Source organism: Urtica dioica, chromosome 8 (genome assembly GCF_054948205.1).
Source record: "Urtica dioica subsp. dioica isolate 48M chromosome 8, U.dioica_male_clone48M_v1_H2, whole genome shotgun sequence".
Classification (NCBI taxonomy): Eukaryota; Viridiplantae; Streptophyta; class Magnoliopsida; order Rosales; family Urticaceae; genus Urtica; species Urtica dioica.
Window position 1 is genome coordinate 38,812,772 of NC_142763.1, and position 16,474 is coordinate 38,829,245.

General features: G+C 36.9%; 2 protein-coding genes across 2 annotated transcripts; one reads left to right on the top strand and one right to left on the bottom strand.

Moving 5' to 3' along the window:
- Nucleotides 1-10,101: 10,101 nt before the first annotated feature.
- Nucleotides 10,102-12,994, top strand: LOC149389709 (uncharacterized). Its single transcript, XM_089623053.1, has 6 exons — nucleotides 10,102-10,471; nucleotides 11,618-11,817; nucleotides 11,927-12,067; nucleotides 12,189-12,269; nucleotides 12,481-12,605; nucleotides 12,694-12,994. Exons 1-6 carry the CDS (start codon nucleotides 10,249-10,251, stop codon nucleotides 12,740-12,742), a joined length of 819 nt encoding a protein of 272 aa, XP_089479179.1. The 5' UTR covers nucleotides 10,102-10,248; the 3' UTR covers nucleotides 12,743-12,994.
- Nucleotides 12,995-13,340: 346 nt separating this feature from the next.
- LOC149389710 (type III polyketide synthase B-like) lies at nucleotides 13,341-14,614 on the bottom strand. Its single transcript, XM_089623052.1, has 2 exons — nucleotides 14,428-14,614; nucleotides 13,341-14,348 (listed from the first exon to the last, which is right to left on the bottom strand). The coding sequence occupies exons 1-2, from the start codon at nucleotides 14,612-14,614 to the stop codon at nucleotides 13,354-13,356; spliced, it is 1,182 nt and encodes a 393-aa protein (XP_089479178.1). The 3' UTR covers nucleotides 13,341-13,353.
- Between the last annotated feature and the right edge of the window lie 1,860 nt (nucleotides 14,615-16,474).

The window sequence follows — 16,474 nt, forward strand, 5'->3', positions numbered from 1 at the left end:
AATTCAGTCGAAGGAACAAGCACTAGATGTAGTGGTGATAATCAGACAGCAAATGTAGCTTCCTCAAGCCTCTCAGTGGATCAGATCCACCAATTGATCAACCATCTGTCCAACCAGCTTTCATAATCAACTCAGAACAACCCTGGCCATTCCAATGAAGTCAACATGACTTCATTCCAAGGAGGTTCTTATGGTTTGATTAATTTTACTGATTCATCGAATTTAGTGCATAACTCTTGGATCTTAGACTCTGGTGCCTCAAAACATATATGTACACAAAGAAGTTTATTTTCATATTTGAGAGTTCTACAAAATTCGACAGTAACTTTGCCAAATCACACTATTATTGCTGTTAGCCATATAGGAACTGTTAGAATAAGTAGTGATCTTGTTCTTCATGATGTCCTTTATGTGCCATGTTTTAAATTCAACCTTATATATGTGCATGCTTTGACCAAGAATTCTGATTTATGTGTTTCTTTTTTGAATGATTCTTTCTATATACATGACGTGAAACATATGAAGATGATTGGATCGGGTAGATCGACCAATGATCTCTATGTTTTGTTCAAGAATCATCTCATTAACTCAGCAATACACATAAAGAATGTCTCAGCACATATATGGCATCAACGACTTGGTCACCTTTCTCATAAAAGATTAGATGTTCTCAAACATCTGTTAGCTTTTACTACACATGTTTAAGATAATGTACCTTGTTGTATATGTCCTATGGCAAAACAACACCGTTTACCTTTTGTTTCTACAAATAATCTGTCTAATTTTCGTTTTGACTTGATACATTGTGACATCTGGGGCCCCTATAAAGTGCCTTCCAGATTAGGACATCGTTTCTTTTTAACTCTTCTCGATGACCATACTCATTTTTGTTGGATTTTTCTAATGAAGCACAAGTCAGATGTTCACTCCATTATCCCTCGCTTTTGTGCTTACATTTCCAATCATTTTGCTGTTAATATTAAGAATTTTCGATCTGACAATGCTCATGAGTTAGTATTTGCAGAATATTTTGCAAAGCATGGCATCATACATCAGTTCTCTTGTGTAGAGACTCCACAACAGAACTCTGTTGTGGAAAGGAAACACCAACATTTGTTGAATGCTGCTCGAGCCCTCCTCTTTCAATCCAAACTTCCTATTCAATATTGGAGTGAGTGTATTTTAACAGCAACTTATATCATAAATCGTTTGCCTGTCCCTGTTCCTTCTAACAAATGTCCTTTTGAGCTTCTTTACAAGAAGGATGTTGATTATGCTCATATGAGAGTGTTTGGTTGTTTATGTTTTGCTTCAACTCTAGGAGCACATAGAACCAAATTTGACTCTCGTGACAAGGAAGTGTGTGTTTATTGGTTATCCACATGGTGTTAAGGGTTACAGGCTTTTGGATTTGGACAATAAGGAGGTTTTTCTATCTCGTGATGTGGTTTTTCATGAACAATACTTTCCCTTTCATGATCCACATTGCAAGGATCTTGTGCTAGACCCTTTTGAGAACACTCCAATCCCAATTCCTATTCCAAATACTATCCCTGCACATCATGCACTCACTGATCATCATGATCCTATACCAACAAGTGATGTGCCGTGTGGTCATGAGATTGAGACCAACTCACCCACTGCAGATGAGATAGTCATTCCTGACCTTGTTGGAATTAATACTACCTCTTCCTTGCCAGCTCCGAGAAGGTCTTCTAGGAGTCATGTCCCACCTCATTATTTGAAGGAGTATCATTGTAACCTCATTCAATCAGGTGATACTCATTCTTCAAAACATACCCTTGATCATGTTCTTAGTTATGAGAATTTGTCTCCTGCTTTCAGAAATTTTGTCCTCTCTGTTTCAGTTCAGTCAGCACCTTAATATTATCACATAGCTGTCAAATATAGTGAATGGAGAGCAGCCATGTTAGAGGAAATTGCAGCTATCCACAGCAACAATACATGGACTATCATGCCTCTTCCACAACATAAAACAGCTATTGGATGCAGATGGGTGTATACCAATAAGTTAAATTCTGATGGGACTTTAGCTAGACGGAAAGCACGGTTGGTGGCCAAGGGTTACAATCAAAAGGAGGGAGTTGACTTTCTTGACACTTTTTCTCCTGTTGCTAAATTAGTTACAGTTAAAGTTTTACTTAGTCTAGCATCTTCTCACAACTGGTTTCTTTCACAATTGGACATTAGTAATGCTTTTCTTAATGGTGATCTTTATGAAGAAGTTTTTATGGATTTGCCTTTGGGATATGTTGTTCAGGCTAAGGATCCAACTGCTAAGATGGTTTGCAAGCTCCATAAATATATTTATGGTCTTAAGTGTTGGGAATATTGCCCACTTGAAGATAATGAATAAATGATTACTAAATTCGATAATAAGATTACTTTATTAACATTATATGATTAGTGGGTTGATTTCTAAACAATTAGAATCAATAACAACTATCTTCCATAGCCTCCGTATTAAACTGAGTCACGTGCTGGACACCTGAGTTCGGGCGGTGAGCTAAAACAAGGTCGATGACTGATATACGCCTGGAAAGCTATATCTAAAGTCATATATGTGGAACACATAGGTGAAGGCTGATCACTATATGGGAGTATTCTACACTTGTGGTAAGTGTACGACTTGGACAAGTCTTGGTTGTAGATGTGTCGTTTAAGGACCGTTACGACACACTAACCTGCCGCTATGATGGTCACAGTGAGACTTGATTTGAATCCTGAAGTGATCATGGACACTGGGTCATGTTACTGAGCTCTTTGACTCATTCGCTAAAAGGCTATCCATGCTAATCACAGCTTATGTCTTGGGAGTCTCTCAGAGCATGATTCGAGTGGGAAGTGATTTACAGATACGGAATCCAGCCTTCCTGAAAGAAGGTTAATGTTCACTCATCTAAGGGTTGATTCCAGAACCGATAGATTGCTAGCACTTTCGAAGTAAGTAACGTTCGAAAGAATCTTTCGCTGGGGAAGCAACAATGCTTATGGCTGATATGTATCAAGAGAAGTATAACGGAAAAATTGACTTCTCTTGACACGGGTTGAACCTGGAGGATCTTGATCACGAACTAACTATATCAGTGGACACTCGTCACGATGAGTAAATATAATTCTAGTATTAAAGGAGAGTTCAGTCTTGGCTTACAAAGTGGAGTATTTGACCAAGATTAGACGAATCGATGGAAAAAGAGAAAAGATTATTTCGTCTTTTTCATCGGATTTGTTAAGCTTCTATTACTAGGTCCATAGTCCCCGATTCGGTTCTGATAAAGGCGGATAAGAACTTTCGTATAATAATGTATATCCTCTCACTTGCTGTAATTGTGATTGACAGCATTAATTCTGGAAAATGGGTATTCGCAGAATTAAATAAATATTTATGGTAGAATTGTTTATTTATTGTTGGATCAAGTAAATAATCAATTATTAATTATTTGTTTGTTGTTGGACCAAGTAAATAAATAATTAATTGGGTTTTAAGCAATTGGGCCTTGCACAAAATATGAAAATCGGATTTGGGAATTTTGGCATGGGAGTTGCGCAAATTTGCCTTGGCCATGTGCCTAAAATCCGACTTTTATAATATTGGTATTCACCAATATTTTCTTTTTAGTTGTTTAAATAAAGGAGAGAGAATAATATAAGATATTGTCTTTTATTCTCTCCTTATTTAAAGTAAAGTATTTAGGAGAATATATGAGAATATATTTAAAGGGAAATAATATATTCTCCTTTATTATCTCACTAAATAAAATATTCTCTATTTAAATAGAGAATAATATCCCATAGGTATTGATCTGATGGATGAGAGAAAAAGTAGGATTCACTTGTTGAGATCCAAGGGCCTAGATTAAATCCTCTAGTGTGAACACAATAAAATGAAATAATATATTCTGGAAGGTTCCATGAATATCTCCTTTTACTACTATAAATAGTAGGAATGGCAACGGGTACGGGTTTTAGCGGGTACACCAATACCGGTACCCGTACCCGCTTATTAAAATACTCGTTAATCCGTACCCGTTAACCCGGTTTTCCCAACGGGGCGGGTAACGGGTATACCCGCCGGGTGACGGGTGCCAAAATTGAGCACCCGCTAACCCGTTAACCCGTTTAAAAAAAATAAAAAAAATAATTTTTAATAAGAATCAAAACAACAACCTATGATGTAATCTAATGTTTTCTTAAAAAAAATATCTAGTTTTTTTCCATAAAAATAATTAACGGGCGGGTTAGCGGGTTAACGGGGCGGGTTTAACATTTTCGCTACCCGACCCGTACCCGCTAAAATACTAACGGGTAATACCCGTTAGCCCGTTAACTCATTTTGAACGGGTATTACCCGACCCGTTAAGATCGGGTAACGGACGGGCTAACGGGTTTCGGGTAAAAATGCCATCCCTAATAAATAGGGGTTCATGAGAAGGCAAAAATAAGCAATTAATTTGTGAAAAAATTCGTGCATTCTAGCCTCCCTTGGCCGTGCACTTCTTCCTCTGTTCCCCTCGGAAATTCGTTTCCATTCTTAGTAAAATAAGAGCGAGATCTCGAAACACCTAGTTTCGTGATCTAGTGAGAAAAAGACTGTGCCCACTCATCTTTCTTATTCGTCTCGGAGATTACGTTTCGGAAGACTAAGGTGTCATCCTCGAGTCCTTCATCAAGACGACGCAAGGAGTACGCGATTGGTTTAGGAGCGTTCTGTAGCTGAACCGAAAATCAATGTAAGTATTCGTTTTTTCGCTCAAACTGGTTGCTTGATAAATATGCTCTTGTGAATTAAATTAATTAAACATAACTAGATCTTGTTAATTATAACCATAATTTAATTAGCTTATGATCAGCGTAATTAATTATTTTTCCGCATTAATATGGTTATATGGTAGAATCATCTCCAATGAGTGGTATCAGAACAATTGTTCGTGTCTGATACGCGCTTGATTCACCAACATTAAGCAGGCATCAAGGCAATGGAACTTGAAGTTTACTGAGTCTGTTACACAAGCAGGTTCACTCAATCTAAAAGTGACTACTCTATGTACACTCGTGGTTCTGGAGATCAGTTTGTTGTTATTTTGTTATATGTCGATGATATCATAGTTGCTGGTCCAACTAAGACTGTTATTGATAGTGTAAATTGTTTCTTAAGTAAGGCCTTCAGGTTGAAAGACTTGGGAGATCTTAAATTTTTCCTTGGCTTGGAAATTGCACGATCACATGAAGGTATTGTTGTCAATCCACGACAATATACTTTACAGATTCTTGAGACTGCAGGTTTCTTAGAATCCAAGCCTGTTAAGACTCCCATGAATCCGAGAATAACCTTGACCTCGGGAAGATGGTGATCTTATCTCAGATCCTACAGTGTATAGAAGGCTTATTTGAAAAAATTTATATCTTACTATCACTCGTCCTGACATAACTTTTGTTGTGCATTGTCTTAGCCGTTTTGTGCAGGCACCAAGGACTTGCCATTTACAAGCCGTCAACCATCTGCTACGTTACTTAAAGTCTAATCTAGGACTTGGCCTTTTCTATCCTTCTCATTCCTCAACTCATATGAAGGCTTTCTCTTATGCAGATTGGGGGACATGTGTAGATTCAAGGAAGTCTGTGACTGTATATTGTGTCTATGTAGGTGATCCGTTGGTGGCATGGAAGTCCAAGAAACAGACCACGGTGTCTCGGAGTTCTGCTGAAGTGGAGTGTAGGTCATTAGCAGCAGCTTTGAGTGAGGTCCTCTGGATGCAGCAGTTGTTGAGAGATTTCCAAGTCCAGTCAAAGAATCTGGCCGTGATTTATTGTGATAATCAGGCAGCTCTACATATTGCCTCGAATCCGATATTTCATGAGCGTACAAAACACATCGAGATTGATCTGCATTTTGTACGTGATCATCTACAGAAACGCTTTGTCAAGCTTTTGCCAATCAGGACTCAGCACCAAGTTGCTGACATTTTTACCAAGCCACTAGCTTCGCCAGCTTTGCACCATTTCATGTCCAAGCTAAACTTGAAGAATATCTTTTGTTCAGCTTGGGGGGGGGGGGGGGGGGGAGGGGTGTATTTGAGGAGTTATTTGGTTTTTGTCGTATTGTTTTAGTTAAAAACGACTTGTCATCGTTTCTGTAATTGTTTTTATTGTACTCTGTATAAAAAGGAATTTTCAATTCCTCAATCAAATCAATCAGTCTTTTTCATTCGATTCAAATCCTGAAATTCTTTTTTTTCTCTCTCTCTCTCGATCATCGGATCTCAGAATCCAATACCATACAATAAGATATCAATCACTATATGTACATAGTATACAACAATATTTTTAGCATAGAAAAAAAAAACAAAGTATTTGATTCCACGTCTGCAACTATAATACACATATATGCTTCTCAAAACTAAAGCACTTGAAAGTCGAGATGAAAATTCAATTAAGTTAGGTTAACTTTTAATCGAAAATTTAGGTTAAAATTTAATCATTTAATCGAATTTTTTTAATTAAGTTAACCGAAATTAACCGAATTATTTTAATATAATTTATTAAATATTTAAATTTATTAAAAAAATTAATACCTTTAATTAGGGGTGTACAAAAATTGACCGAAAATTGGTTAAACCGATAACCGAACCGATCCGGAACCGAAATTCGGTGCCACGTCATCAAACCAAAAATTCGGTTCGGTTAACCGAAACCGAATTTAAGAATCGGTTCGGTTATCGGTTTTGAAAATCCAAAAATTCGGTTATCGGTTATTTAACCGATTTTTTTTTATCTAGTTTTGAAACCGGATAACCAGTTTTAAACCGGATAACCGATTTTAATCGGTTAACCGATTTGAACCGGATAACCGATTTAGATAATTATAACATCTTTAAAACTGGTTAACCAGTTTTGAAATCGGTTAACCGATTTTTTCGGTTAACCGGTTTCGAAACTGGTTAACAAGTTTTAAAACGGTTATAAAATCGGTTATCGGTTTTACAAAACCGGTTAACCGAATTTTCGGTTAACTGATTTTCGGTTTTTGACCAATTCGGTTCGTTCATTGGTCCAAAATTTTCAAAACCGAAAATTCGGTTTCGGTTTTCAAATTGGTCCAAAACCGAACCGAACCGAACCGATTTCACCTCTACCTTTAATTTCATTATAATTAAAGGAATTAGTAAATTGATATAATTGTTTTTTTAAATCATTATAAATTCGTATATAAATTTTAATAAATTTCAGTTATTTAAATTAAATTTTGTTAATAGATATTATTAATTATAATTAAAGTTAAATTAATGAATTTAATTGCATTATTTTTTATTTAACAAGTCTTATAATTTAGGCTAACCTAAATTAATTGAAAATTAACTAGTTAAAATTAATTGAACGATTAATTATAATCGATTAATTTAGATTAAAAAATAAATGAAAAATATTTGTTTAATTGAATTTGCATTTTTGTTATCTTTACTTTGAAAGTTGAAACATATATATAAAGAAAATAAACATGAGGATAGAGTGAGAACATAAATCGAGACAAACCACGTAAAGTAATAAAATACTTCCTACCTACCTTATTGATGAACACATTTTTCTGATGTGGATAATTTTGTAAGGAATTATATAAGATACTAGGGTGGGGTTGAAAGACCATCACTATGACGCCTTTGGAGAGCTGCTATTGGATGTAAAGAATAATAAAGACACGTGTCGTCCACTCAATGGGAACACTCATTTTTGACGGTTTTTTTCAATAAACATCTCTATCTCTCTCTCTCTCTCTCTCATATTTATAATTTGAGAAAAATAATGAGCCCCGCTCTTAAAAAAATAATCTAAATATACAAGACCATAATCATTTGCCATCAACAGATAAGGTTCATAGAAACACAATATACACACACACACACAAATTTTATTCATAGAAACATATTTTTGCTTTGGTACCGAATAAAACTGGCGTTCGTGATTCCATTTTTCGTATTATTGGTATCATATGTGAAATAAAAAAAACTATATTATGATACGTAATACCGAGACTTTTATCTTGAAACCATCCGCAAAATAGGATAGAATCGGAATCCCCGTTTAATATCATTTTTTTAACAAAAAATTAGGTAAATAGCCAATTAATACGTTTGGATTTGCTATGTAGTCAACGTTTCGCAAATCTTAGATAAATAGTCATAAAAATGACGTAGCCTAGTAAATGGAAGTGATTATTTATCTAAGATTTACGTATGTAAATATATGGAAGTGACTATTTACCTAAGATTTACGAAACGTTGGCTATTTAACAATGTCAAACTGTAAATGTGGCTATTTACCTAATAACCCATTTTTTTAATTGCGATACGAGAATTTTTCTTTTTCTTTTTTAATTGCATTCATGATTAAAGTAAAATAAAAAAATATGAAAATCTCGGAACTGCGAAATATGGTATCGAAAATTTTCGATACCATAAAAAATGGTTTCGAAATTTTTCGTTATCGTTTTTACTAGTATAATTGGTCATGTGTAACTCGAAAAATGAAATTCTTTGATCCTGTCCTACATTTTGCCGGAAATGAGATTCTCTAACTTTCAAAAGAATCTCATTTCCCGCAAAATGTAGGACGGGATCAAAGAATTTACATGACCAATTATAATAGTGAATAAAACTTACACTACTAACTTTAACCTTCGATTTTTTTTTCTTTTCGATATATTTGTGTGTGTTATTTATATTGATTTTATGATTACATTTCCATTCCTAGAGCTGTTTGATTTCTATCTAAATTGCCCTCTGTATGAATCACGAACACTCGAAAATTTAAATTAAGTTAAATATTATGGAATTTATAATAGTTATTGGATAAGATATATAATTCTTATGAAATAATAATTATGTTACCAAAAGAAAATTGTCTAAAATAATAAGTATGCTAAAGCTTTAAGTGATAGGCATGTACATCGGGGTTGGGTTATTCGGGTTTGTACATTTCATGAACCCGACCCGAAATCTTCGGTTTGTCATTTTTATAACCCAACCCAAACCGTTTATGGTATTGAAACCAAACCAACCCGAACCGATATTAATCGGATTGGTTTGATTTGATTTATTTGGGGTGATTTAAGTCGGGTTGTTCGGGTTAATTTATCACAACAAAGGTACAAAATAGAATCGTTGATTCAAATTCATAAAAAAAAAACCATGCAAATACTAAGAATAAATAAATTATGTCTCATCTCAAATTTCACACTCCATAAAAATTTAGACCTCGTGAAAAATCTGTAAAATAAAAAAAAAATGAGTTGTTGAAACTAATATAAGTAAGTCTTTATGATCATATTGAGTCTACTTATATTATCTATTTGTCAACTATCGTGAGCATAAAGATACACCTACAAAATAATTAATTAATTTAAAAATGCATTTATATTTTTATTTTAAAACCATAAAGCATATGATGTATTTTTATTTATTTTACCTTGATAACATTTTTCATTTTTTTAGAAATTTTTATTTTATTTTAACGGGATCGGGTTGGTTTGGTTCAACCCAATCTCATGACGATCAAAAACCAAACCAACCCGAAACACTTGCGGGTTGGGTTGGTTTCAACCCAAAATTTTTCGGGTTGTAATGAGACGGGTTAGAAAAGAGTGCGGTTTGGTTTGGTTGATCGGGTTGTTTAGTTTGTCGGTTCTCATGAACGCCCCTAAGTGATAGAGAGTTTTTTTTATTTTTTTTTATTTTTTTTTTTTAATATATACGAAAATTAACCAAAACATTTAAATTAAAATATATATTTTTTATTTTCTTAAAACTGTGCATCTACCAGTAGGGCATAAGAAACGTGGATTTGTGGACCAGAAAAAAAAATGCATTCAGTATGTAGAGATTTCCATTTGTTTTTAGAAATAAAACAAATAGAAAGACAATTTCAGGAAATCTCCATATAATGTTAAAAAAAAAACCCCCCCTTTAAAAATATGTTTTTTTTTGGGTATTTTAATTAATTCGGCGAACTAGCGGATCGAAAAAATGAGATTCCTAAAAATAAAATAAAAGTAAATCCAAATTTGATTGACATTATTACCGGCTCTCGCTCTCTCCCTTTCTAAATATATATTTTGCCTGGCAAATTGATACCCTCTCTCATTGTTTGACATTCTTTTTATTCACTCACTCCCTCAAATCCCCGATCACACTTTACGGGAAAAATCAAACACCACGAAGCAACAATTTCGACGCCATGAGAGCTCAGAAGAGGTCGATCCAGGCCGTCGCGACATGGGTTCGACGACAGCCTCCGAAAGTCAAGGCCTTTCTCGCCGTGATCTCTGGCATGACCGCTCTTGTTTTGCTCCGATTCATCGTCCACGACCACGATAACCTCTTCGTCGCCGCTGAGGCCGTACACTCCATCGGAATCTGCGTTCTCATCTACAAACTCATGAAGGAGAGGACTTGTGCCGGTGATTATACCATCTCTCCCTCTCTCTAATTTCGTAGCTAGGGTTTGCTGTTTGTTAAATTGAGAAATAAAATTACGGAATCTAACGGCATGACAAAGTAATTTGATCTTTAGATGATGTATATACATATCTTATGTATTCGTTGTTAGGCTTGATTTGGAATTCCGTGGCGTTCGTTTGTCTTTTTTTTTTCTCACAAATTTTATAATATATATCTTTCGTTTATACATGAATACATTATCTCTCGTTCTTGTTTGTATATTTAATTAGTATAAGAGTTGTTTTTGGGTAATAGACTGTTCCCTACAGCTCATTAGGAAGATATTCATGGCTATTTGGTCTAAGTGAGAGAAGATCGTTGCTTTGAACATATGTTCAGCTTTGCAAGCCGTTAAGGTCGTTTCTAGTTTGGAATTGATTTAAAATATAAAAATTTTGTGCTTTTATCTGGTAAAATTCTTTTTGGCTAATCTTGTGATGAAACAGCGGTTATTTTTTATTCTGGTTTTCGTTTGTTCTCAGGGTTTTTTTTTTTTTTTTTTCATTTGATATTCACCCCATTTATGTCCTGGCTCGTGTACATAATTTTGCTAATGTAATCTTCACATCATCTAGCATTAAATGACCCGAGAGCAGAATTTAGACATTCTTTTAGATATCATTGTAGCAAAAGACACCCCCAGTGCCCATTTGGTATATTTTAATTCTTCCTAGAATCAGTTATTGTTAATTTTGTTTTCATCAGTCAGCATGAAGTGAATACCACTTTATTGATATTTTTTTTTAGTTTTCATTTTTCTGCTTTTACCCATTTTGGGTATGAATCATGTGTCTTGAGATGACGATTGTCTTTAGATGTCTCGCTTTTAATGATTATGATCAATATGCACTCTTAAGCAATATTTGATGCAATATCCCCTTTGCAAAAGTTTTCGCTTAGATTGAATTGTTCCAGAGTCATGTGATGGATCGAATACCCTCGTTGCATTGACATTCCATTTAGAGGCAAAACTCACGCATAGAGGCTTTGCTTTCATTGATCGCATACTCTCCTGATTTTCTTAATTAAAGCCTTTCTATTCTGAAGATATATTGGTTTTATGTTGGTAGTTTTAATTTTTAAAGAATTACTATAAACATGTGCAGGGCTTTCACTGAAAACCCAGGAGTTAACAGCTATATTCTTAGCTGTTAGACTGTACTGTAGTTTTGTTATGGAATACGATATCCACACTCTACTCGACCTCGCAACACTGGCAACGACCTTATGGGTTATCTATATGATCCGTTTCAAATTGAAGTCCAGTTACATGGAAGACAAAGACAACTTTGCAATTTACTACGTGGTTAGTTTTTCTTTTTCTTATGCAATACCATCTTTCAAACTTTTTTAATCGCTATAGATTGGGTACCACATGTTGGGTAAACTAATACGGTTTGTGTTCTTTTATGCAGGTCGGGCCTTGTGCTGTACTAGCCTTGCTCATTCACCCATCAACTTCTCATAACTTCTTCAACAGGATATTCTGGGCTTTCTGTGTATACCTTGAAGCTGTTTCCGTTCTACCGCAGCTGCGCGTTATGCAAAACACAAAGGCATGATTTGATTGATTGATTAATTTTGGAAGGGAACAAAAAAGAAGTTTTGCGTATGTTTCCATTTTGATGAAATACTTTCTCGATCTGCCTGGTGACCGTTTTTTCTTCTTCTTTTCAGATTGTTGAACCATTCACGGCTCATTATGTGTTTGCACTGGGTATCGCCAGGTTCCTCAGCTGTGCCCATTGGGTTCTTCAGGTGTGAAATCCCTTATTATATTAAGTGTTCTTTTCCGTGTTGGTTTCACGTTGGGCTTTTACACAGTGCATGCTTGATCTAGATAGCTTGATTTATGATTAGTCTTTTAAGAAATGACACAACCGACTTAGATTGTATGTTGCTACTTGTACTAGACTCGTTTTCTTAGTAATGCTGGAATTAGATTGGCTAATTGAATTTTGCAAAACAGGTTGTAGATACTCGGGGACAGTTGCTGGTAGCACTGGGATACGGACTATGGCCTTCAATGGTTCTCATCTCAGAAATCGTCCAGACTTTCATATTGGCCGACTTTTGCTACTACTACGTTAAGAGGTCTCATTTTTTTTTTGTTTAGTTTTTATTTTTATTTTTATCAAACATTCCATTACTAACTAATTGGTATTTTTGTGTTGCTTTTCAGCGTTTTCGGCGGTCAGCTTGTCCTCCGTCTCCCTTCCGGAGTGGTGTAAAATCGAGGCCCTCGTGGCATGGGAAGCAAAGCGCGATGCCACTCAGAGAATTAACTTATTATTTTCCAAGGGCATTTGGCTGCTTCTCTCTTTGTCTTTTTTAGCACCCCCTTTTGCATACTCAGTACGGGTCTCTTGTAGTTCTGTAGTTCTTTTCTCTTCTATCTTTTGACCCAAAAATGTAGTCTGATGTTTTTGAGGATGGGGATTTGAAGAATGTTTTAATATTAAGATTGGAGTTGGTTCTCTTAATTTAATTAGCACAATTAGTGGTGGTGGTGGTGGTGGTGGTGGTGGTGGATTGTGTCCCGAGTCACTTATATTGTTATTGGCTTGATACATAAATAAAGAAAAAAGAAAGCCATATTATTAAAAAGTAAGGTGGAAGTGTAAATTTGGTGCCTTTATATCATTGGGTGGATTAGCTACGTGGTTCTCCCACTACATGAGCAATGTATATCTTTCTACTAAGTTTCAGTTATTCTGCATAAGACCATGTATTAAAAATTAAGCCAGAGATGAAACAAGTACACCTCATTTTAAATGGAATTAATGATACTCGAGGAAGTTCATGTAAATAAATATAAGCTTTTTGAGGGGAATTGAACTGCTTAAATGGAAAGATTCCTAGCCAAGATACCCTCAAAAGTGACACCTGGTCCGAAAGCAAGAATCAAACCCCATTCTTTCTGCTCTTGCTCAACGTTGTTCATCTTTGAGAACTCTTCAAGCATGTACTCGAGAACATACACAATGGTGTTGCTGCTAGCGTTGCCGTAGTCCATGAGAGCCCTTCTACTCGCACTCAGCTTCTCGGGGACCAGCTCGAGCCGCTTCTCTATGCGGTTCAATATCGCGGGCCCGCCCGGGTGGACCGCCCAAAACATGTTGTTGTACCATTCCTTGCCGAACCCTTTAACTCCCATGAGCTTCTCGCAAAACCCTTCGACGTTGTCCTCGATCACTTGCGGAAGCTCTCTCTCCAGCTTGAAGCTGATCCCTTCTTCGGTGAACCTCCCGTCGATGGTCTTGTCGGTCCCGGGCAAGAACTCTTGCATCGCCGAGTGAAGCTCGAAGAGAGGCTTCTCGGTCTCGTAATCAGGGTCGGACCCGACGACCATGGCTCCGGCTCCGTCCCCGAACAGGGCTACGCCGACTAGGTCGTAAGGCCTGTCGGCGCTGGGAGGCTTGTAGCCGATTATGGTCGTCTCGGTCGTGGCAAGCAAAACCCGACTCCCGGGGTTATTCTCGGCGATGTCCTTGGCAACTCGAAGGCCGGCCACGCCTCCGGAGCAGCCCACGAAGTAGAGCGAGACGCGTTGGGTCTCGGGCCCAAGCCCAAGGCCCGTTGCGAGGAAAAGGTCTCCGCCGGGGAATCTCACTTCGCTCGACGACACGTACACTATGTGCGTTATGTCCGAGACCGGCCGACCCCAAGTCTTGATGCAATCCCTCGAGGCTTCGATGGCCATCTGAGTCACCGCGCCGTTGCAAATGTCGAGCCTCTGCTTCACTGTTGACTTGCCTTCCAAGGTAAGTTCCGGATACTTTTTCAAAATATCCTCCGACATCACCACGTACCTTGTTTTGACCGTTGTTGTCTTGCCTGCGAAGCAAATTAAAAAATGGTTATTTTAACACCCCCCAAAAAAAAAAAATGAACGGTGATTTTTCGATAAGCTTACAAAGGCGGGCCAGTTTGCGCTTGAGCTCGGGATCATCACAATTGGTGTCCTTAAAGTAGCCATCAACAAGGTATTCTTGCATTACAAGCTGGTGAGGGAAGGCTTTTCCAAGGGCCAAAATTGTGGCCTTTCCAGGGCTGGCCTTCCTAGAGGAGTGAATGAATTGCTCATTTCCAATGCTTCCCATGTTAATAATAAAAAAGAGAGAAACTCTGTTCCTTGCAATGAAGCAAAAAACTTTCGGATATCTATGCTCTTATATATACACAAGTGGTTCTAGACAGTAGGTAGTTTTTCTTTATTTGTTAATAAAATTTGTTGATGTTTAAGTTGAAAAGCAAGCTGTTCGTGTAAGGAATGTTTGATTCAGGTGTTGGTAGAGATTTGTTGGAGAATTTGTGAGGAATGAGAATGGTGTGGCCAATGGAAAGTAAATATTAATTCTAGAACATTTATATATATTTTTGATCAACCATTAAAATTGAAGCTGACTGAAGATGTGTTATCGTATGGATATCTTATATTTCAGTCACAGTTAGGGAAAAAATGTCATTCTTGACATTATCCGACCATTTAGTGGTTGTAATTCACGCTTACGCTTACGAAGAACAACAATTTATAGTAAGAACTAAAATGACGCCCGTGGATGATTTTATCCATGGCTTCATTTTACTATTATATTGGCGGGGAATATGAATGACGATGAAAGTTTTATAACACCTGGTACGTCATGTTTTTCTTAGAAGAAAAATGACATCCCACTGAAAAACGACACGAGAGTGCAAGAACAAGGTCAAAGTTCAAAATGAGGACCAAGAGACAGGCCCATAAAGGTAATAAGATCATCGGCTACAAGACCAAGTCCACGGTGGAGAAGGGTCCATGACATGAGGAACCTTTATCAACCCATGAGTTCGAGGCCATCTTGAGTTTAAGTCCTAGCTTGAGTTCAAAGCCATCCTATCTTGAGCTTACGACCATCTTGAGTTTAAGGCCATCCTAGCTTGGGTTCACGGCAATCTTGAGTTCAAGGCCATCATGGCCACAACGAGCTCACAGCCACAATGAGTTCATGGCCAAAAGGACTTCACGGCCTAAAGGAGTTCACGTGCACAATGAGTCCATGCCACAATGAGATCACGACTACGACTACTACAAAAAAAAGCGTTTAGAAGCGACAAAATTCGTTTTTAAATGACCTTTAGAAGAGACTTTGTCGCTTCTAAAGGTCAGTCGCTTCTAAAAATTAGAAGCAACACTTTTAGAAGCGACATGTCACCTCTAGGATCGCTTCTAAGTCCAAATTTTGGCGTAAAAAATGGCTCCACCAAATGCCGGGAAGCGTTTAGAAGCGGATTGTCGCTTCTAATGTTTTTCCACCATTTCGCGGGTAATGTTTAAAAGCGACATTAAAAGCTGATTGTCGCTTCTAATATTATTGTTTTTTTTTTAAATTTTTTTAATATTATATTTTTCTGGATTCTAATTAAAATTTGCAGATTTCATTTAATATAATTTTAAAAAACATGAAATGGCGGACGATAGTCTTATCAACGAGAGCACGATGGCAATCAACCGGTCGAAGCTCCACAGTCTCCATGTCCTCGTACACAAAGTCAAACTCTGCGTGAAGACCGGACAGAATCGCCGCTTGTTGTTGCGGCGTAACATTATTGTACGATGGAGTGGCGGGAGGAATATGTGCTCGTACTAGACCCCCCAAACTGTTGGCAAATGTGCCAATGATCTCACCCTTCTTGACCTTCTCGCCTTGTAGTACCCTTTTTTGGGCGGATAAAACTTCCGTAAAACTAGATCGAAAACTATGACCACATTCTTTCCATTTCTCACCTTCTGGGACGACACTCATCATAACATCCCGTCCTTCATATGGAGGTGTCTCCGGGATCACCACATCCATCACCAAAGCTCGTGAACATACAACATTTGAAAAGAAATGAGAAAGTGTTCCTAGTCAAACTATTAATATAACTTAGTTAAAAATAAATATAAAACAATTAAAACACTACTTAATCATCATCATCGC